Source organism: Hippopotamus amphibius, chromosome 1, assembly GCF_030028045.1.
Source record: "Hippopotamus amphibius kiboko isolate mHipAmp2 chromosome 1, mHipAmp2.hap2, whole genome shotgun sequence".
NCBI classification, from domain to species: Eukaryota; Metazoa; Chordata; class Mammalia; order Artiodactyla; family Hippopotamidae; genus Hippopotamus; species Hippopotamus amphibius.
The window spans coordinates 41,910,550-41,935,168 of NC_080186.1; the positions used below are offsets into that span (position 1 = coordinate 41,910,550).

General features: G+C 38.7%; 1 protein-coding gene across 12 annotated transcripts in view; it reads right to left on the reverse strand.

The window, feature by feature from the left end:
• The window catches only part of FAF1 (Fas associated factor 1), a 463,179-nt gene that overhangs the window by 22,301 nt on the left and 416,259 nt on the right, over positions 1-24,619 (reverse strand). For 10 of the 12 annotated variants that reach the window (XR_009049289.1, XM_057710484.1, XM_057710451.1 and 7 more), the window contains one exon: positions 19,630-19,845. The exons of 1 other annotated variant lie outside the window; for it this stretch is intronic. Coding sequence is in view for 10 of the 11 variants with exons in the window: in XM_057710484.1 (XP_057566467.1) it covers positions 19,630-19,845 (216 nt within the window). In the remaining variant the exon portion in view is untranslated. Of the gene's footprint in view, positions 1-8,616; positions 8,740-19,629; positions 19,846-24,619 lie in introns of all 12 variants that reach the window. One more of the 12 variants, XM_057710412.1, reaches the window with a different exon arrangement.

The window sequence follows — 24,619 nt, forward strand, 5'->3', positions numbered from 1 at the left end:
AACACTTGTAAACTTTGTTTCCAGGGGTACCACAGAATGCCCTCTGTGATTGTACTTCTGGTGTGTACTCTGATATCATGACACTGTCAGCCCTGGAAGAAGTTCAGGTCAGCTTCATCCTCCCTAGAATTGTGCTGCACCTGAACCCATGCCTTGGGCCAGGTGAGAAAAATGGTTAATACAGAAACTTAAGAGGAAATAAGTCATCTGGCTTTCTAAGACAGACTTTAATGGTTAATGGGATTTGTTTTAACTGGCTAAGTCCAGGATCCCTAAAAAGCACAAATAACTGAGATCAATACTACAGGTTTCTCTCACCCTGTCTGCAGGTTCCTACTGATCATAATTTTTCTATAAAGATGCCTCAGTCAGGAGCAAAGGGCGTGATTGCTGCAGAAAAGAGTTAACATAGCAGGCCTGACTGCCATCCTTTGAAAGGCTTACTTACAAGGTCAGCCTTTGGCTGGTGTCTGGGAACTTGGCTTTTAGGAGGGTTCCCACTATTCCTAGAACCAATAAGAGTAGCTCACTAACCTTAAATTGTTTGTGCAAACAATATAGCTATGTTGAACACCTGCTTTCCTCCTTGGATTTTGGAATTTTGGTATGTACCAGGCAGAGGGTACTTATGCAATCAGCCCCCAGTTAAGCCCCTGGGCACTGAGTCCCTAAAAAGCTTCCTTGCTTGGCAACATTTCACGTGTTGTCCCAAATCATTGCTGGGGGAATTAAACTCATCCTGTGTGACTCCACTGGGAGAGGACCCTTGGAAGCTTTGTCTGGTTTTCCCCAGACTTGGCCCCATGTGCCTTTTCTCTTTGCTGATTTTGCTTTGTATTCTTTTGCTGTAATAAATCACAGCTGTGAATATGACTATGCTCAGTCCTGTGAGTCCTCTTAGAATATCACTGAACCTGGAGGTGGGTCTTGGGGACCACCCCCCAATATATTATATGAAAAAGTTTTCCGTTTAGGTTAAAATGCATAGGTTCTGGAGGTTCAAATCACAATTATGTCAGTTACCAAGTATGTGACCCTGGAAATAGTACTAAATGTCTCTTAGCCTCAGTTACCTTATTTGTAAAACAGGGCTACTATCTATGCTTTAGGGTTTGTATAAAGATTGAGAGAATACTTAAGTATTCTCTTAATACATAGAGTATCACATGAATAATTATTATTATTCTTGTCTGACTGAAAGCTAGAAAAGGCTGTAAGAACCGAAGAGATCACCAAATCAGGTATAAAAATTTCAAAGAAAACTTTCACATTAGCAATTCACTCACTTTCAGAAGGCTCAGACCCAGCTCATCTTGAAACTAAGCAAAAAATTGTACCAACACTTTTTACTGAAAACCTCTCTGGTGTTTAGTCACATTTCCATGCAATTCCAACTAAGAAGACTCTGCTTTAAGCAAACAGTGATGTGGAAGGAGGAGAAGAGAATATACTTCCTTAAAGGAAAGTTTGAAAGTGAGATGGTGTGGTTTCATCCTTCACGCAGAGCTCTGCCCAGGGGCATGCCCATGGTGAGCTGTGTTATTCCTTTCCAGCACAAGGTCTACACGTCTTAAAGCTTCACATATCTGAGTACCTACTACGTGTCATGTCCTCCCTCTCAAATCACCTCACTTAATTCTTACAACCACCCTGTAGGTGGCTATTATTATCTGCCTTTTTACAGGTGAAGGAACCAGTTTATACAGGTTATGTAACACATCCAAGGTCCACCTGATAACTCGTTCTTCATACTATACCATCATGCTGTCTCTCCCATCGTGACTGTCAATGCTCAGAACACACTTTTTCTGCACTAGGGGAACTACAATAAAGAGTGGACTTTCTTCCAAGGAAGGGTCTGTTATAGTCCAGGTGACAAAGTGCATGTGACCCTCATATTAAGAATGAGGAATGTGTCTAAAAACTTATTTTTTAAAGGCTAGAGACAGGTCAAAAGCTGTGACTTGCTGGAGATGGATCAAACAAACTCAGCATTACCAAATCAAATGGCATGGCCCACTGCCATTTACCAAGTGTTTTCATTATCACTTCTGATCTTATCACAGTGTATCTGTGAGGATGCATGACATTATCCTCACTTGAAAGATGAAGTAACAGAAATATAGAAAATAGAAATAATTTACTCAGTGTAACTCAGCAAATGGATAGAAATGCCAACATTAGAACGAAGATCTGTCTGACTCCAAGTATAGAGAAGGCAGGAGAAGCTATGGAATCATTTATCACAATACTTGGTCCAGGCGTTAGACTTTACATACAACAATCTCTCTAATCTTCCCCTGCTTGGCTGCATTTTTATCAGTCTTATTTTAAGTACTGAAACATCCCCTGACTATTCTTCTAGCTTCAGGCTTTCTCCATGTCAATTCATCTTTCCAAACCGCAAGTGAGATATAACAGAAAAAGAATCAGCACCTTCATATTTAATTTCCAGCTGTGCTACTCCCTGGCCATGTGATCTCGGTCAAAACAGAGTTTCAGTTTCTGTATCTGTAAAATGGAGATAATATTTGCTTGGTATAATAGGTTCTGGACCTGGGTTTGAAATCTGGTTCTTTGTGCCTTTACAATTGAAAAAAAAATTGTAAGGTAAGGATAATACCAATCTCATAGGGCTGTTGTAAGGATTCAGTTAAATGATACCCGCCCAGTGCATAGCATAGTTGCCCAACACAAAGTGGGAACTCACACAGTGGTAGACAGCATTATTATTACTTCACAAGTTGTTTTTCTGCTTCATTCATTCATTCAACAGATATTTACTGAGCATCGATTAAGTCCCAGGTACTGTTCTAGGTGCCAGGTATAGCACTGAACAAGTAAAGTAACTGCTTTCAAAAAGCTTTCATTCTAGTAGGGTGTAGACAGTAAACAAGTAAATATTATTATGTCAGATGGTGATCAGTTTGGTGGAGAAAAAAAAAGCAAGGTGAGAGGCACAGGGATCGCCAGTCTGGCAGGGTAGGGAAGGTGGGCACAGAGAAGAGGGAAGGAGGACTGTTTTTTTTAATAGGTTGGTCAGAAAAGGCCTCAATGGAAAGGTAATATTTGAGCAGAAACCTAAAGGAAGTAAGGGCAGGAGCAAGATAGATATCGAAAGGAAGAAAGTACAAGGACCCAAAGTGGGAAGATGTTTTGTGGTTTTTCACAAACAACAAGGATGCCAGGGTGACCGAAAAAGATTGAGTGGGGTCAGAGAAATGCCAGGGAGTCACATCAGGGAGGGCCTTTCAAAAACTCAGAACCAGATGGGGAGTCATTACAGGGTTTTGAGAATAGAAATGACATGATCTGCTTTATATATTTTTTTAAAAAAATCACTGTTTTTTTGTTTTTGTTTTTTCCGAAAAAAAGACTGAAAGGGAAGGGTGCGCACATGGAGGCAGAGTGGCTAGTTTAGGACACTATTACAATAATCTAGATGAGAGATTATAGTGACTTGGACTAGGGTTTAGTTGTAGAGGCAGTGAGAAGCAGATTCTGGATATATTTTGAAGGTAAAACCAACAGAATTTGCTTTGAGTTGGATAGAAAAATGAAAGAAAGAGGAGTCAAGGATGAATCCAAGGTTTCTGGCCTGAACAAAAAGAATGAAGTTGTCATTTAATGAGATGAGGTTGACTATGAGAAGGGCAGGTTTGGAGGAGGGCAGAAATCAGGAGTTCAGTTTTGACTATGTTTAATTTGAGATGCCAAACAGACAAAAAGTGGAGATGTTGAGTAGGCAGGTGTATGTATAAATGTCTGGAGTTCAGGAGAAAGCTTGGGCGGAGATATACACTTTGGAGCTGCAACTGTATATATGGCAATTGAAGCCACAAGATGAATGAAATCACCTAGATATTGAAGGTAGAAAGAGATAAGAGAATTAACATTTGCTGAGCACTTACTATGTGCCAGCCAATGTGAATCTGCTCATTATGGAGTAAGGGGGGGTAATTATTCTTACCCTGAAGATAACCATGATGACCCTTACTCAACACACTACATGGAATAAAGCCAAGCTCCCTTTCCTGGTATTCTAGGTTTTATACAATCCCCTTCAGGCTTTTCTCAGAACTTTATGAAACAAACTCCATATTTCAATCAATCTGGCCTATGCTCCACTGTCTAGCCATGCCTTGAACTTTCCAACATTAGCTTCTTTCCTCAAGCTGGCCCAAGGGCTGGAGAAATGCTCTCCCCTTATCAGCCCACCAGAAAGCCTATCATCTCAAAATTTTGTTTACCTGCTACCTCCTTTACAAACCTTTTCTTGGTCACCCAGGCAGCCCTGACTTCTTTTCCCCTTTTGGTCTGACTACTCTTAAGACCCATTGTGTGAACTGCACTATGAGGATTATTTATAGGAGATGCCAGAGTACTCTCAAAGGAAGGACTGTGCCTCATTCCTTAGCACTGAGCACAGTGCCTGGATAAAAAGAGTATGAAATACAACTCAGTGTATACTTCATCTACATCTGGCTGTGACTTAGGAATAAAAATTACAAGGAATATAAAGAAATCAGAGATAATGAAGTCTTTCCAAATACATAGAACTGAGCTTCATTTACACATTGAAAGTATTTTTCTAGATGATAAACTACCTCACTAATTTATTCCTTACCTAGCTCAGGAGGCATGATGGCAAAGGGATTAAGAGCACAGTCTCTAGAGTCACGCATACACTGGTTCTGCTTTTTACTATTACATTAGGTATATGTGCCTAAAGTTTTGTGCTGGAGTGAGTACAGTGTGCATACTGACCTTTAGAATAGTTTTTAGGATTAAATGAGATAATGCATATTGGACATTGTGCGCCCTCAATAGATACTATTAACAATTTTTCTATCCTGAACACTTGGCTACTGGGGAATCATCATGAGCATCATTACTTTTCATATCTGGACAGTATCTCACAGTTTACAGAGCACTTTTATATACATCGCCTTATCTGAGCCATGCTATAGTCCTGGGAGAAGCAGAATTTATTGTTTCTATTTTATAGAGAAGACAACTGGGATACAGAGAGAGGGCGTACCTTGTTGAAGGTTGCACAGCTAATAATCATGTGATTCCCAGTCCAGTGTTCCTTCCTTCATACTATTGCTTTCTCTCTATTCCCATCTCCTCAATCATTCCAGTGATAAAGTAGAGGCCCCCCAAAGCTATGTGTTTTCAGATTGATTCAGTGCTGTTAAGGCATAGCATGCTTCATTTCATTACTTAAAAAAAAATTAAAACTTACAATTTAGAAAATAACAGATTTCTTAAACAAAATGAATAACCTGAAGAAATGTAAACCACCCTTGCTAGAAAGAATATTTTTTCCCTTTAATTAGACTGCTCTTATGCCAGATTAGAGTTTCATATATAGACTTTTAAATCTCTTGCCAGTGGGCAATGGGGTGCTCTCAGGGGCCCCTTACTCCAAGGTGGGGTGAGTAGTAGTGGGAGTCAGTGTCATTCTTCAGCGTTTAGACTCAACTACCTCACTGCCAGGGCAATGCCCAAGTAAGGCAAATGGGCCAATAATGTTCACATGGCTCTAACATACTCACCAGGTAGGGCTTAATGATGGCAGCTCTGAAATGAATACTACTTCTTCTCTTAGTAACTGTTATTAGCAAAATGGCAAACAACATAACAAGACAAACAAATAACTCAGTGTTCTCAGCATCTTGACAATCAGCTTCTCCCACGAAGGCCTGTGTCTGCTGCTATTTTCGTTGTCCCACAGCACTCAGTTCAGTGGCATACCCAGCAGACATTTAGTAAATAGTCGGACAGCTGGGAAATCTTAACATGAAGTATTGTTTTGATTGGGGGGCGGGGCACAGAAGAACGTTTAACAGGTCCTCTGGTGAGAAACTAGTCTCTGCTTTGTGGAGAAAAGGCTGAAGACACAATAAGATTCTTAGAGTTAAGTCTTATGTTATTTGTTATTAAAAAGGCAAGGTCTTAAGATGTGCTTTTTAACAGTCTTTAGTTTGGCTGTAATTTAAGATGACTTTTACAAATTAGATCCTAATCCTTGCAGACACAGATGGCTGTTACAGAATAGCCTTGCAAAAACACTAGCCATTCAACTTGAAAGAGCATTCAGAGAAGGATGAAGGGCCATTAACTCTCATCCCACCCCTAGCTCTAGGAGGTCTAATGAGTCCTGGGTGGGCTTTCTGGGTTTAGGTCTGGGTCTGGAATCTGGGTGGGCCTATGGCATATGTTCTCATTTGGAACAGCCTCTCTAGTTCACTCCGGAATCAGGGATTTAGGATCAGACCTGAGGTCATTAATACTTGACAACAGTAACTTGAATGCTTATGTGTGAGGCACCATGCTGGGAACCTCAGGGGAGACAGACATGAACATGATATGAACAGTCTCTGTAAATAATTACAGAAAAATAGGAGAAGTCCTATGAGAGAGCAATGTATAAACTGCAGTGGGTACATGGTGAGGAGCTTGGGAGAAGGGGATGGCTTCCCAGAGGAGATGACATTTGAACTGGGCATTAAAAGACAAGTTCAAGTGGGTCAGGAAAAGTGTGGAGGGTGGATATTCAAGGAAGAGAGAACAGAGTATACAAAAGCACAAAGGCATGAGAGGCTCTTGTATCTTTAGTAAAAAGTGAGCAATGTCATATCTCCTGGTGATGGAACTAAGTAAGGAGAGGCAGGATTTAAGGTGAGAAAGGTAGGTATGGACCAGATTGTGGTGAGTTTTTTAAAACATTCTAAGGGGGTCTGTACTTATCCTAGGGCAGTAGGGAGCCACCAAAGAGTTTTTAAATAAGAAAAGGAATGATCAGAGTAGGATTTTAGAATAATCATTCTGTGGCAGAGAGTTTCAGGTTGAGCAAGGACCGTAAAATGGAGCTGTGATGGATACTGGGAAACTCTTGATTTCTCCAATAGGAACAAACCTTTCTGGTTAGACATTTTCTCTGGGCAACTGGGCCAAACTTGGTCTACACTGACCTTGGGATGAGATGGAGTTAGAAATGGGTCAGGGAGAAGAGACTGTTAACCAGATTGAATAGTGTTCTTCAGCAGAGTAAAACAAAGTGTGAGTAACTGCAGTCTAAATCAAGAGTAAATTTTCTCTACGACCAAGTGACTGACCCTCCATTTAGGGCTAGTCCATACTGATACTTAACACAGTCTGCACTGAAAAGGCTGAATGTTTGGTCAGTAGAACTCAAGGCAGGCAGGTTGCCAGCCTAAGAACCCTCTGCATTTCACTTCACAGTTACCCTGATTGTTTTTAACAGCATCTTTCCACAGTCCACATTTTTATGCTATGGGAAGAAGTTGTTAATACTGATCATAAAACCCAGCTCCTTTTAAGAGACTGTTCCTCCCACCCCACTCCCAGCAACCAGTTTCAAAAATTAATCTGAAAGAATGATTACTTTTAAAACCCAGGAAGGTCCTTAGACTCCATTTCTTCCAGTATCTTCATTTTACAGATGAGGCCCAGAAGGGTAACTTAAAACCAAGTGTTGGAAGGGACTAATTTAGCTCCTAAGTTTTGTAAGTTCTCCAAGGTGAGATGTTCATGGTCCAGCATGGGCTGGAAGCAGCATGAGAACCAGGCTGATCTTGAACCCCTTGACAGTGCCTCTTTTCTAACTGTTCACCCATTTAAAGTTCAACTTCAGCATCAGAATTTCAGGTAGTTTCTTACTTGACCATGTGGTCCACAGAGCACGTGCATGCGTGCATTCCCTTGGGAATCTCATACATGAAAAAAGAGGAAGAGGTTGGAGCAGTAGATGAGAGCAGTGAGAGAAGGGACAAAGTCCAGCATCTGAGGTCCACTTTAGTCTCCTTGGCTTAGATATAGTGGTAGCATCTTCATCCCACTTTGGGGGTTTGTGGCTGAGTGGCAGAGCTAACCATATGCCACTAGTTTCTGTCTCTATCCTGCAAATCCAATAGCTAATGTGAGGGACTAAGATGAACCTTAACCAAATTCTTGGTTTTGGTGTGTTAGATGAAGTCTAGGTTACTAAACCTCACATTAGCAGATCATAATGTAATCACAGAATATTAAGATTTAAAATATATCTTAGAGATCTCATAAATATCCCAAGCCCCTTGCCTTCAGGGAAGTGGATCTGAGACTACTTCTCCTGTCTCCTCAATTGGCTGCCTTGTGAATAAATTCTCTCTTTGCTGCAAACCTCAGCATCTCAGCATTTTGGCTTGTTGTGTGTTGGACAAAACAAACCTGGTTCAGTAATATTACCTCTGTTGGAAAAATGGAAGCTCAAAATGGTTAAGAAGTTTAAAAGTATACCAGTAGTAAGTTTTAGAGATTGTTTATGCAGCCTGGCTGGCAGCATTCTACCTGCTGCACTGGGAAAGGCTGAGGTTTGATGGAGAAGAAAAGGAGGCTCCATTGTACGGAATGCTCTCCTGTGTGCGTGCTCTGAGAGATTTCATGCCAGGCAGAGGACACAAAATACTCTGATAATTACGTATCAAAGGTCAATGAAGGACTGTGGAAATTCACTGAAGGCTGCTAGGATAGGAGAACTATCCAGACATTGTCTTCTCCCTTTGCAGTCTAAACAGGAATGAAAACTCATAGGTCCCAGGGAATATTAACCGGTGTGTGGTCTCCCAGAGGTCCTCATCTTGAGAGCAAGACCCAGCTCCAACCAACTGCCTGCAAACTCCAGGTGTTGGATGCTTCAGGCCAAACAAGCAGCAAGACAGGAACACAGCCCCACTGGCCAAAAAAAACAAGATGACAAAAAATAAGTTACAAAGGAGCAAGGTAAAAACCTACAAGGTCAAATAAGTGAAGAGGAAATAGGCAACCTACCTGAAAAAGAATTCAGAGTAATGATAGTAAAGATGACCCTAAGGCTCAGAAATAGAACGGAGAAAATACAACAAATGTTTAACAAGGACCTAGAAGAACTAAAGAACAAACAAACAGTGATGAACAATGCAATAACTGAAATTAAAACTACACTAGAAGGAATCAATAGCAGAACGGATAAGTGAGCTGGAAGACAGAATGGTGGAAATAACTGCTGTGGAGTAGAATAAAGAAAAAAGAATGAAAAGAATTAAGGACAGTCTCAGAGACCTCTGGGACAACATTAAATGCACCAACATTTAAATTATAGGGGTCCCAGAAGAAGAAGAGAAAGGGTCTGAGAAAACATCTGAAGAGATTACAGTCAAAGACTTCCCTAACATGGGAAAGGAAATAATCAAGTCCAGGAAGCACAGAGAGTCCCACATACCGAGGAGAAACCCAAGGAGAAACACGCAGAGATATATATTAATCAAATTAACAGAAAAAATATTAAAAGTAGCAAGGGAAAAAAAAGCAAAAAATAACATACAAGGGAATCTCCAAAGGTTATTAGCTGATTTTTCAGCAGAAACTCTGCAGGCCAGAAGGGAGTGATAGGATATATTTAAAGTAATGAAAGGGAAAAACCTACAACCAAGATAACTCTACCCAGCAAGGATCTCATTCAGATTTGATGGAGAACTCAAAAGCTTTACAGACAAGCAAAAACAAAGAGAATTCAGCACCACCAAACCAGCTTTACAGCAAATGCTAAAAGAACTTCTCTAGGCAGGAAACACAAGAGCAGAAGAAGACCTACGAAAATAAATCCAAAACAATAAAGAAAATTGTAATAATAACATACATATCTATAATTACCTTAAATGTAAATGGATTAAATGCTCCAACCGAAAAGACACAGACAGGCAGAATGGACACAAAAACAAGACATGTATATATATGCTGTCTACAAGAGACCCATTTCAGACCCAGAGACACATACAGACTGAAAGTGAGGGGATGGGAAAAGATATTCCATGCAGATGGAAATCAAAAGAAAGGTGGAGTAGCAATACTCATATCAGATAAACTAGACTTTAAAATAAAGACTGTTATAAGAGACAAGGAAAGGCACTATGTAATGATCAAGGGATCAATCCAAGAAGAAGACACAACAATTATAAATATTTATGCACCCAACACAGTAGCACCTCAATACATAAGGTAAATGCTAACAGCCATAAAAGGGGGAATTGACAGTAACACAATAATATTGGGGGATTTAAACACCCCGCTTACACCAATGGACAGATCATCCGGACAGAAAATAAGGAATCACAAGCTTTAAATGACAAAATAGACCAAACAGACAACAGATATTTATAGGACATTTCACTCAAAAGCAGCAGAATACACTTTCTTCTCAAGTGCACAAGGAACATTCTCCAGAACAGATCACATCTTGGGTCACAAATCAAGCCTTGGTAAAGTTAAGAAAACTGAAATCATAACAAGTATCTTTTCTGACCACAATGCTATGAAATTAGAAATCAATTACAGGAAAAAAAATGTAAAAAACACAAACACATGGAGGCTAAACAATACACTACTAAATAACCAAGAGATTACTGAACAAATCAAAGAAGAAATCAAAAAATACATAGAGGGCTTCTTTGGTGGTGCAGTGGTTAAGAATCCACCTGCCCATGCAGGGGACACAGGTTCGATCCCTGGGCCAGGAAGATTCCACATGCTGGGGAGCAACTAAGTCTGTGTGCCAGAACTACTGAACCAGTGCCCTAGAGCCTGCAAGCCACAACTACTGAGCCCACATGCCACAACTACTGAAGCCCATGTGCCTAGAGCCCGTGCTCTGCAGCAAGAGAAGCCACCACAATGAGAAGCCCTCACACCACAACAAAGAGTAGCCCCCGCTCACCGCAACTAGCCCGTGCGCAGCAACGAAGACCCAAAACAGCCAATAAATAAATAAATAAATAAATATATTAAAAAAAACACATAGAAACAAATGACAATGAAAACATGATGCCCCAAAACCTACGGGATGCAGCAAAAACAGTCCTAAGAGGGAAGTTTATAGCAATTCAACCCTACCTCAAGAAACAAGAAATGTCTCAAATAAACAACCTACCCTTACACCTAAAGTAACTAGAGAAAGAAGAACAAACAAAACCCAAAGTTAGGAGAAGGAAAGAAACCACAAAAATCAGAGCAGAAATAAATGAGATAGAAACTAGGAAAACAATACCAAAAATCAATGAAACTAAAACCTGGTTCTTTGAGAAGACAAAATTGGTAAACCTTTAGCAGGACTCATCAAGAAAAAAAGGGAGAGGATTCAAATCAACAAAATTAGAAATGAAGAAGGAGAAATTAAAACTGACACTGCAGAAATACAGAGGATCATAAGAGATGACTACAAGTAACTATATGCCAATAAAATGGACAACCTGGAAGAAACTGACAAATTCTTAGAAAGATACAACCTGCCAAGACTGAACCAGGAACAAACAGAAAATATAAACAGAACAATCACAAGTAATGAAATTGAAACTGCAATTAAAAATCTTCCAACAATGAACATGTAAAATAGATAGCTAGTGGGAAGCTAATGCGTAACACAGGGAGATCAACCAATGAGTCATCATGACTTAGAGGGGTGGGATAGGGAGGGTGGGAAGGAGTCACAGGAGGGAGGGGATATGGGGACATATGTATAAATACATCTGATTCACTTTGTTGTACAGCAGAAACTGGTACAACAGTGTAAAGCAATTATACTCCAATAAAGAGCTTAAAAAAAGATCCTTCAACAAACAAAAGTCCAGGACCAGATAGCTTCACAGATGAATTCTATCAAACATTTAGAGAAGAGCTAACATCCACCCTTCTCAAACTCTTCCAAAAATATTGCAGAGGAAGGAACACTCCCAAACTCATTCTACAAGGCCACCATCACCATGATACCAAAATCAGACAAAGATATCACAAGAAAATTACAGGTCAATATCACTGATGAACATGGATGTAAAAACCTTCAAAAAAATACTAGCAGAGAGACAGTTCAAGATGGCGGAGTAGGAGGACATGCGCTCACTCCCTCTTGCAAGAGCACTGGAATCACAACTAACCACTGAACAATCACTGACAGGAAGACACTGGAACTCACCAAAAAAGACACCCCACATCCAGAGACAAAGAAGAAGCCGCAATGAGACAGCAGGAGGGGCACAATCATGATAAAATCAAATCTCATAACTGTTGGGTGGGTGACTCACAAACTGGAGAATAGTTATACCACAGAAGTCCACCCACTGGAGTAAGGGTTCTGAGCTCCATGTCAGGCTTCCCAACCTGGGAGTCTGGCAACGGGAGGAGGAATCCCCAGAGAATCAGACTTTGAAGGCTAGTAGGATTTGATTGCAGAACTTCCACATGACTGGGGGAAACAGAGACTCCGCTCTTGGAGGGCACACAAAAAGTAGTGTGTACACCAGGACACCAGGACCCAGGGGGAAGGAGCAATGACCCCATAGGACACTGAACCAGACCTACCTGCTGGTGTTGGAGGGTTGCCTGCAGAGGTGGGGGGTGGCTGTTGCGTACCACGGGGATGGGGAAACTGGTGGCAGGGGGTTCTGGGAAGTGCTCACTGGCGTGAGCCCTCCCAGAATCCACCATTAGCCTCTCCAAAGAGCCTGTTATCTCCAGTGCTGGGTCACCTCAGGCCAAACAACCAACAGGGTGGGGACACAGACCCACCCATTGGCAGACAAGCAGATTAAAATTTTACTGAGCTCCACCCATCAAAGCAACACCTAGCCCTACTCACCACCAGTCCCTCCCATCAGGAAGCACCCACAAGCCTCTCAGATAGCCTCCTCAAGAGGACAGACAGCGCTATTAAGCAGTATCAGCAATATTTTGTTCTGTGGAACTGAAAACCACAGCCACAGATAGAGAGAGAAAATGAAAAGGCACAGGGCTTTGTACCAGATGAAGGAAGATAAAAGATAAAACCCCAGAAAAACAACTAAAAGAAGTGGGGATAAGCAACCTTCCAGAAAAAGAATTCAGAATAAAGATAGTGAAGGTGATCCAGGTCTTTGAAAAAAGACTGGATGCAAAGATCGAAAAGATGCAAGAGAAGTTTAACAAAGACCTAGAAGAATTAAAGAGCAAACAGAGATAAGCAATACAATAACTGAAATGAAAAATACACTAGAAGGAACCAGTAGCAGATTAACTGAGGCAGAAGAACAGATAAGTGACCTGGAAGACAGAATGGTGAAAATTACTGATGCAGAAAAGAATAAAGAAAAAAGAATGAAAAGAAATGAAGACAGCCTAAGAGACCTCTGGGATAACATTAAATGCACCAAAATTCACATCATAGGGGTCCCAGAAGAAGAGAGAGAGAAAGGACCCGAGAAAATACTGGAAGTGATTATAGTCAAAAACTTCCCTAACATGGGAAAGGAAATAGCCACCCAAGTTCAGGAAGCGCAGAGAGTCCCAGGCAGGATAAATCCAAGGAGAAACATGCCAAGACACACAGTAGCCAAACTGACAAAAATTAAAGACAAAGAAAAATTATTAAAAGCAACAAGGGAAACAAGATAAATACAAGGGAACTCCCATAAGGGTAACAGCTGATTTCTCAGCAGAAACTCTGCAAGCCAGAAGGGAGTGGCATGATATATTTCAAGTGATGAAAGGGAAGAACCTACAACCAAAAATACTCTACCCAGCAAGGATCTCATTCAGATTCAATGGAGAAATCAAAAGCTTTACAGACAAGCAACAGCTAAGAGAATTCAGCACCACCAAACCAGCCCTACAACAAATGCTAAAGGAACTCCTCTAAGTGGGAAACACAAGAGAAGAAAAGGACCTACAAAAACAAAACAAAAACCATTAAGAAAATGGTAATAGGAACATATATATTGATAATTACCTTGAATGTTAAGGGACTAAATGCTCCAATCAAAAGACACAGACTGGCTGAATGGACACAAAAACAAGACCCATATATATGCTGTATACAAGAGACCCATTTCACACCTAGAGACACATACAGACTGAAAATGAGGTGATGGAAAAAGATATTCCATGCAAATGGAAATTAAAAGAAAGCTGGAGTAGCAATACTCATATCAAATAAAATGGACTTCAAAATAAAAAATGAATAGAGACACAGATGTAGAGAACAAACATATGGACACCAAGTGGGGAAAGCAAGGAGGGTTGGGGGTGAATGAATTGGGAGATTGGGATACCAAATTGTACACCCTAAATATATGCAGTTTACTGTATGTTAACTGTATCTCATTAAATGTTCTTAAAAAAATGTTGCAAGAGACAAGAAAGGACAGTACATAATGATCAAGGGATCAATCCAAGAAGAGGATATAGCAATTGTAAATATATATGCACCCAATACAGGAGCACCTCAGTACATAAGGCAAATACTAACAACTATAAAAGAGGAAATTGACAGTAACACAATTACAGTGGGGGACTTTAACGCCCCACTTACACCAATGGACAGATCACACACACAGAAAATTAATAAGGAAACACAAGCTTTAAATGACACAATAGACCAGCTAGATTTAATTGATATTTATAGGACATTGCATCCCAAAACAGTAGATTATACTTTCTTCTCAAGTGCACATAGAACATTCTCCAGGATAGATGATATTTTGGGTCACAAATCAAACCTTGGTAAATTTAAGAAAATTGAAATTGTATCAAGCATCTTTTCCGACCACAATGCTATGAGATTAGAAATCAATTACAGGAAAAAAACTGTAAAAAACACAAACACATGGAGGCTAAACAATATGCTACTAAATAACCGAGAGGTCACTGAAGAAATCAAAGAGGAAATCAAAAAATACCTAGAGACTAACGGCAACGAAAACACAATGATCCAAAACCTATGGGATGCAGCAAAAGCAATTCTAAGAGGGACGTTTATAGCAATTCAATCCTACCTCAAGAAACAAGAAAAATCCCAAATAAACAATCTAACCTTACACCTAAAGAAACTAGAGAAAGAAGAGCAAACAAAACCCAAAGTTAGTAGACGGAGAGAAATAATAAAGATCAGAGCAGAAATAAATGAAACAGAAACAAAGAAAACAACAGCAAAAATTGGTAAAACTAAAAGCTGGTTCTTTGAGAAGATAAACAAAATTGATAAACCTTTAGAAAGACTTATCAAGAAAAAGAGGGAGAGGACTCAAATGAATAAAATTAGAAATGAAAGAGAAGTTACAATGGACACCACAGAAACAAGAAGCATCATGAGACTACTAAAAGTAACTATATGTCAGTAAAATGGACAACCTGGAAGAAATGGATAAATTCTTAGAAAGGTATAACCTTCCAAGACTGAATCAGGAAGAAATCGAAAATATGAACAGACCAATCACAAGTAATGAAATTGAAACTGTGATTAAAAATCTTCCAACAAACAAAAGCCCAGGACCAGATGGCTTCACAGGTGAATTCTATCAAACATTTAGAGAAGATCTAACACCCATCCTTCTCAGACTCTTCCAAAAAATTTCAGAGGAAGGAACACTCCCAAACTCATTCTATGAGGCCGCCATCACCCTGATACCAAAACCAGACAAAGATACTACAAAAAAAGAAAATTACAGAACTTATCACTGATGAATTTAGATGCAAAAATCCTCAACAAAATACTAGCAAACAGAATCCAACAACACATTAAAAGGATCATACACCATGTTGAAGTGGGATTTATCCTAGGTATGCAAGGATTTTTCAATATATGCAAATCAATCAATGTGATACATCATATTAACAAACTGAAGGATAAAAACCACATGATCAACTCAATAGATGCAGAAAAAGCTTCTGACAAAATTCAACACCCATTTATGATAAAAACTATTCAGAAGGTGGGCACAGAAGGAACCTATCTCAACATAATAAAGGCCATATACAACAAACCCACAGCAAACATCATTCTCAATGGTGAAAAACTGAAAGCATTTCCTCTGAGATCAGGAACAAGACAAGGATGTCCACTCTCACTACAATTATTCAACATAGTTTTGGAAGTCCTTCCCACAGTAATCAGAGAAGAAAAAGAAATAAAAAGAATCCAATTGGAAAAGAAGTAAAACTGTCACTGTTTGCAGATGACATGATACTATACATAGAAAATCCTAAAGATGCCACCAGAAAACTACTTGAGCTAATCAATGAATCTGGGAAAGTTGCAGGATACAAAATTAATACACAGAAATCTCTTGCATTTCTATACACTACAAATGAAAGGTCAGAAAGAGAAATTAAGGAAACAATCCCATTCACCATTGCAACAAAAAGAATAAAATACCTAGGAATAAACCTAACTAAGGAGGAGAAAGACCTGTACTTAGAAAACTATAAGACACTAATGAAAGAAATCAAAGATGACACAAACAGATGGAGGGACATACCATGTTCTTGGATTGGAAGAATCAATACTGTGAAAATGCTATACTACACAAAGCAACATACAGATTCAATGCAATCCCTATCAAATTACCAATGGTATTTTTCACAGAATTAGAACAAAAAAGTTTACAATTTGTATGGAAACACAAAAGACCCTGAATCACCAAAGCAATCTTCAGAAAGAGAAATGGAGCTGGAGGAATCAGGCTCCTTGACTTCAGACTATACTACAAAGAGTGTAAACAAGACAGTATGGTACTGGCACAAAAACAAAAATACAGATCAATGGTACAGGATACAAAGCCCAGAGATAAACCCACACACCTATGGTCACCTAATTTATTACAAAGGAGGCAAGAATATACAATGGAGAAAAGACAGTCTCTTCAATAAGCGGTGCTGCGAAAACTAGACAACTACATGTAAAAGAATGAAACTAGCACATTCCCTAACACCATACACAAAAATAAACTCAAAATGGATGAAAGACCTAAATTGTAAGTCCAGACACCATAAAACTCTTAGAAGAACACTCTTATGACATAAATCACAGCAAGAGCTTTTTTTGACCCACCTTTCAGAGTAATTGAAATAAAAACAAAAATAAACAAATGGGACCTAATTAAACTCAAAAGCTTTTGCACAGCAAAGAAAACCATAAACGCCACGAAAAACCCTGAGAATGGAAGAAAACATTTGCAAACGAAGCAGCTGACAAGGGGTTAATCTCCAAAATATACAAACAGCTCATGAAGCTCAATATCAAAAAAATAAACAACCCAATGAAAAAACGGGCACAAGACCTAGACATTTCTCCATAAAAGACATATAGATGGCTAAGACGCACATGCGAATATGTTCAACATGACCAATTATTAGAGAAAAGCAAATCGAAACTATAATGAGGTATCACCTCACACTGGTCAGAATGGCCATCATCAAAAAATCTACAAACAATAAATGCTAAAGAGGGTGTGAAGAAAAGGGAACCCTCTTGCACTGTTGGTAGGAATGTAAATTGATACAGCCACTATGAAGAACAGTATGGAGGTTCTTTAAAAAACTAAAAATAGAACTATCATATGACCTAGCAATCCCACTACTGGACATATACTCTAAGAAAATCATAATTCAAAAAGACACATGGACCCTAGTGTTCATTGCATCACTATTTACAATAACTAGGTCATGGAAGCAATCTAAATGTCCATCCACAGATGAATGGATAAAGAAGATGTGGTACATATACAATGGAATATTACTCAGCCATAAAAAGAAATGAAATTTGGTCATTTCTAGAGATGTGGATGGACCTAGAGTCTGTCATACAGAGTGAAGTACGTCAGAAAGAGTAAAACAAATGTATATTAATGCATGTATGTGGAATCTAGAAAAATGGTACAGATGAACCTATTTGCAGGGCAGGAATAAGGACGCAGATGTAGGGAATGGACATGTGGACACAGGATGGCAGGAGGATGAACTGGGAGATTGGGACTGACATATGTGCTCTGCCATATGTAAAACAGATAGCTAGTGGGAACCTGTTGTATAGTACAAGGAGCTCAGCTTGGTGCTCTGTGGTGACCTAGATGGATGGGATGGTGGAGGTGGGAAGGAGGTCCAAGGGGGAGGGGATATATGTTTACATATAGCTGATTCACTTCGTTGTACAACAGAAACTAATATAGCATTGTAAAGCAACTATACCCCAATTAAAAACAATAAAATGTATTGTAGAGATAAGCTAGTCTAAGCCCATCTTCATATAAAGTAGGCACACCAGGAGACTCCTTCTCCATATTCATCCGTTACTATCAAAAAGGGATAATTCAGTAGTGCTTTGTTATCTCCAAAAATAGAAAAATCACTACCTCACAACATAAAATATTCTTTTCTTACAAAGTAGCTTTCTTACATTGGGCCAAATTTGCCTCCCAATAACTTTTAACTTATTGGTCCCACTTTATCGTTGAAGCTGCACAAAGTCAGATCCCTCTTCTTCATGGCAGGCTTTCAAGTAGCTGAAGACAACAATCACATCTCCCATGGCCCTTCCTTCTCTAGAGGAAAATATTCCCCAAATGATATGATTTCTAATTCCCTCATCTTTCTATCAGCCCTGTTCTAGATAAGCTCCTGTTTTGTTTTGTTTTTGGTCGCGCTGTGGGGCATGTGGGATCTTAGTTTCCCGGCCAGGGATCGAACCTGTGCCCCCTGCATTGGGAGAGCAGAGTCTTAACCACTGGATCACCATGGAAGTCCCAAGCTCCTGTTTCTTCAGGCGACAGCATGGAGTTTCAGCACTGAGTCTAAGGACTACTCGGGTAGTTTATCTTCATACAGAGTTGACTAGGACTTGTTATTCTCTTGTTGGGATTACATCTCTAAAAATGCAGCTGGCTTTTTGTTGGCAGTCACATCACATCATTAATGTATATTCTGCTTAATTCAACTACACTAACCTCTACTAAAGGATAACTTTTCCATCCTAAACTTAAGCAATTGGTTTTCTAAGCCTATGCAGGCATCTCTTTTTATGCCTATATATTTTTGTAAAATTTTTCTAGGTTCTTTTTTGCCTATTGTTTCACATTTTAAGGGTTTCTTGAATCTTATTTTTCATAATCCATAAATTTGATAATGTCTTCATTTAAGTTGCCAATAAGTATGGTGAGTAATAAAGAATTAAATATAGAGCTTCTTGTTTCCCTCCAGGGAGAGGGCAGTCTCTTAGTCAATAGTTTCTGGACACATTCATTTAATCAGCAATGAATCTACCTGTCGATTTACATCTCTCTACTTTTCCCCAGAATACTATGAGAGACTATCAAAAGCCTTGTTGTAATACTGATACAGTGAATACAGGTCACCTTCCCTGACTTCCCAGGCTAGTAAGAACTATCAAATCAGAAAATACTCTTGGCTTAGCATGACTTGTTCATGGTGAACCTATAATCATTGACCCTGATTTGACTGTTAAGCCTTTAAGCATGTAATTCTCAGATCTACCCTAAGGTATACAGAGATGAGATCTTGGGAAGGCCTGTATGAGTGCTGGAATAGGGGAAATAGCTAGGAAGGAAGAAAGATCTAGTACCTAATTTTTACCTAGGCTACCAGGCACATGTCTGCTGGCCTTCTCCAAAGGCTGAGGAGAGAATGGTGAGCAGAACAAAAAAGGACTCCTGAGTGTGTGGTCTCGTGGTAAGTTGTGCCATGGTATTTTTCTTGGCCTACTTTATCCAGCCCTACTGATGGGCTATCTCCCATCTGGACACACTTCCCAAGATAGGCATGCAAACTTACATCTCTCCTAGGAAAGGTACTCAGTAACTTGAATTCATCCCATGGAAATCCTTTGGAAGCTACAAAATCAAAGACGATCTGGAGCTTATTGCTGGCCAGGAAACGCCGCTCGAGGAACTCGCCACTGGGGGTCCGGATCCGCAGTTTGCTCACAGGCTCAGCATTTTCCTCCTCTGGCTCTGGAGGCAAGGCCTGCTCTAAGGAGAGCCTGATGGCCTAAAGAAGGCAAAAACCAGGTGTCAAACTGTTGATACATGGAACTGTGGAGGGTAGGGGAAGGAGAGACTAGAAAAACCCTGCTGCTTTCTAGAAACTCATCAAAAAGTTACTGCCCATTTATTAACTAAGCCTAATGCTTGAACAATAGAATCACGTGTTTTCCATTTTCTTAATATTAGCCCAATAAGCAATTAATTAAAATAAATCCCACCTTGAGGACACATTAAATTGATAGGTAATTACATGGAAAAGAAAGGTAATTTATTTTCTGCTGAAGGGCTCAGGTATTTGTGATTGAGGAAATAGGTATAAAATACCCAATTGCTTCCTTTCTAGGGTATGAATTAAGGCTATTAGAAGCATTTGCAAAAGACGTGTGCATGCATGCACGCACACACACAGATGGTTGGGTGGAGAGAGAGAGATGGGGTGTTGGAGAGAAAGAAGGAGAGAGGGAGGGAGAGAGAGAAAGGGTGAGGGAGAGATGGGGGTGTGGGGTGGGGAAGAGGAGAGCGTGCGTGACCGCCTGAAAGAAAGAACACACATTTCCCAAGTAGAAAGGCTGAAGGCTTTGTAGAATTCTGCATAATATATTAACAACGAAATGGAGGGAAGATTCTGCTTGGGGTGATGAAGATTTTTGGAAATAGTGGTGGCAGTTGCCACACTGTGAATGTAATTCATGCCACTTAATTATATTTAAAAATGGCTAAAAAGGCAAATTTTTGTTATATACATATTTTGCTACAATAAAAAATGGAAAGGAATGTAAAGAAATTAAAATATCAGGTTTACTGGCGGTGGGAGACTATGGTCCTAGTTCCAGCCATGCCACTAAATTGCTGTGCGATTTGGCCAAGTCCAGATTTCTGGACCTAGAGATGGCAGAGACTCAAACAAGTAGGGTAAACTGTTCAGAGATTTCATGGCTAGAGTTGGGCTCTAGTTATAAACCTAGTATTACGTTGTTTCATATTTAAGATACTCCAGTGGAAGGAGGTTAAAGGTCTCTGATGTCCCTGCCCATGGCAGAAATTCACTAAAATCTTTTTGTTCCTAGCACTGTGGGAAGTTCCTTAGACAAGTAAGCCTGGTATTGGCATGCTCAGCTGCACAGTTATATTGTGTTCCTGGTTACTTTCACATCTCCATGGTCCCAATTTTCATCAATAGGAAAAACAAAAATTTCCCGCAATTAATGTGAGAGAAATTGGATATATGTTCTCTAACATCACAACACAATTTTCAAAGTTGGTGTCACTCCCTTTGGAGAAAACAACAACAAAAAACTCTTAAACAACTCTTAGGTAAATGAAAACTAGAGAATATCTAGAAAACAATGGCTGTTGAAATTTCATATTCATATTGGAATCTCTGGGATTCATTTAAAGCAGTGCTCAGGGGAAATTCATAGCCTTACAATTCTTATATCATTAAAAAGGAAAGATTAAAAATAAGTTAATTAAGAGTTAGACTTAAAAAACTAGGAGGAAACAAAAACCCCAATAAAACAAATGGGAAGTAAGCTAAGAAGAAAATAATAAAACTAAAAGCATAAAGTAATGCATTAGAAAAAAAAAAGAAAAATGTAACTAGTTAACCAATAAATAGGCTGCTTTTTTGGAGAAAAATTGATAAACTTACAAACAAATAAAAAGAAATACACAAAAATGGACTTACAGAGGGTGGGGGAAACAGAGTGGAAGAAGTGACAGCATTTTCTGAATATGCTTTTTATATTTTTTACTTCTGATTCATGTAAATGTATTACATGTTAAAATATATTTAAAACGACCAATAGCAGAACAAAGTTTGCTCAGACTCCGGTATGTAAAAGAAATTACTTTCTGTGTTATTCAGGATAATCTGTTGGTTCTAAAGTACTTAAGTATTTTCAAAAAAGCATTAAAAATTTCTGCAGTGTATAGAGAAAGCTAGTCTTTTCTATGATACTGAGGTCATTTTCCCTCTGGAGGCACTGGATAATATCACCTACTTCATAGGGGATTATAACATGGGAATTATATACACAATATATGTAAAGTTCCCAATGTGGTGTCTGAGACACAATAGGCTTTGGTTAATGGTTGCTTGGGCTTACACTGGCTAAACAGTCCTACACTCTCATTTTTTATATGGGGAAACTGATACCCTGAAATGAAGACAAAAAATATAGTTCAAAAATCAGAAGAATAGAAAGTTAAACCAGTTACTTTTATCTTTTTTTTGGATATCATGAGTGGAAGTTCATCTAATATTAGTGTTCTGGATCAGCAATGAGTTCAGCTAAACATTTTCAAATATTAAACTATTTTAGTAACACTGTTGTATATTAATAATCCAATGAATAGATGAACCTGTGTATATCAAAATTAAGTTCAAATTATGTCTATTATAACATTCACTATACTATATTACTTATTTGTTTAATGTCTGGCTTTCCCACTAGCCTGCAAGCTCTGTAAGGATTTGGTAACATGCCTTACTTTTTATTTCAAGTATAGGGTATAGTACAAAATAGATGCTCAATACGTATATTTGATAAGAGAAGGAATAAATTGACATGTTAACAGAAATACTGCATGTAAAAGTGCTTAGTATGGTGATAAGCATATAGTAGATGCTCAATAAATGCTAAAAGAGTCTGAATATCATGGCTTCTATTTCTAGGAACCAAGAACTGAACATCCTGAGTTTCCTTTCTCTGAGGCTGACTCCCTCCAGCATCAACTGTTCAGATTAACTTTCCACATATGTGTCATGTAAGGACTAGCTAATAAAGAGTTGTTTGTAGGATAAACTACCTCTATGGATTGGTTATACACATTTTCTTCACTATTAATGGAATCATTTGACTATTTTTTTTCTCTAACATTGGTAGTTCCTTAAAAATGTGTCTCTGAGATTAAAAAAATTTTTCCTGATTATAAAAGTAATATATATTTATCGCAGAAACCAGATTAAATAAGAAAACATTACAATTAATTTCCAGATTCACCACTAAGAGATAGGCACGGCCGTCATTTGAGTGTTACACTCATTAATTTTTTTAAACTATTTTTAAGTGAACAATTTAGTGGTATTAAGTACATTCACAATGCTGTGTTACCATCACCACTATCTATTTCTAAAACTTTTCATCACCTCAGACTTTCTCCATTAATTTTTCATGCATATTTTTATATAAATATACTTTTGAACTTTTTAAAACAAAATTTGAATCAGTGTTATACACAGCTTTATCTTTTGTTCAAAGTCACATATTTTGTCATTATTTTATTAATGTTTTTATTGAAATATAACATACATGAAAAAGTGCACATATCTCAAGTGTACAGCTTAATAAATTTTCAGTAAGTGAACATACTTGTGTAACTAGCACCTGATCAAGCCTCTGGGAATCCTTTTGCCCCCTTCTTGAGAATTACCTTCCTTAAAGTTAATCACTATCCTGACTTTTAACACTGCAGTTTAAAAAACTTTAATCTTTACATTAAATGTAACATATGGTTAGGATACAGGCTTTGGGTATGACAGCCAGAGGTTCAAATCCTGGCCATGAGGCATATGACAGTCTTTATGAACTTCAGTTACCTTATTTAACAGGGCTGATAATATCTTCCTCACAAAAGTTCTTGTATAAAATGCAGTCATGTTTATAAAACACTTAGCAAGTGCTTACACATGGTCAGCACTAACATTAGTGAGAAGTGCCCAGCACTGAACTTCATGCTGTAACACTGGGCTCAACAGATGACAGTCACTGTTGGTGGTGTTATCACTATCATTATTCCCTTTGCACCTACTTTAAATCAGAACTTAATGTGGTATTTCCTGGTTTCTCCTCCTGTTCTTCCTTTAATCCACCTGTCTGCTTGCTTTCTATTTTGACATTTCCCTGCATAGTATAACAACAGATGCTACATTATTGTCTTAACTCAACCAATTATACTATAGACAAACAACAGTAGCTCATTACCCCACTCACTGTGCAGACAATGTCTGCTCTTCAATGCACCCAGTCTCCACGGCTTTTCCCCAGAAGGAAAACAGACCTCAGATATCCCTCACCAATGATCCAATGTGGAAAACAATGAAGAGATATTAGGGCAACCTTGCGATCTGAATACCCAAGTTTTATGGCAAAAAAGAACAAAAATACATCAGTAGCTCAGTTTCAACCTGCTGAAAGCAAAGGCCTCATATAAGTAAACACTGGTAAAACAATGGCACAAAGGACACCTACATTTGAATAGCAGTCATAGTAAACACCATTGTTAAACTTCAATTTGGTTTGCTCAACAAATACAGTCTTTTATTTGCATTATTTTAGGTTTGTAACAAAACAAGGAAACCTAGTATAAGTTAGGAATATGAACTGATCTTGGGCTTTTTGTTTCACTAAAGCCAAATGAATATGCAAAGCATTCACATCTGAGGGATGAGAAATAAGGACTTTTGAAGTGAAATTAAGCAGTGAAGATAGATACCCAGCAAAGGTTGTTTCTATACAATTATATCTTTTAAATAGGAAGGATAAGATACATGTACACCAATGTTTTACAATAAGGATCAAAGACTGGCTTAATTTACACCCACACACGCAAACATAAATAAATGCCCATGCACAATATCTTCTAGGTGGCTATGAGTACCCACCAAATAACATTTTACAGGCTGGCTGAAGCAGAGTGTGAAACAGGCTAAAGCCAACCTTCATTAATTCCACGAATTCTTACTGAGCACTTCCTATGTGTCAGGCATTGCTGAC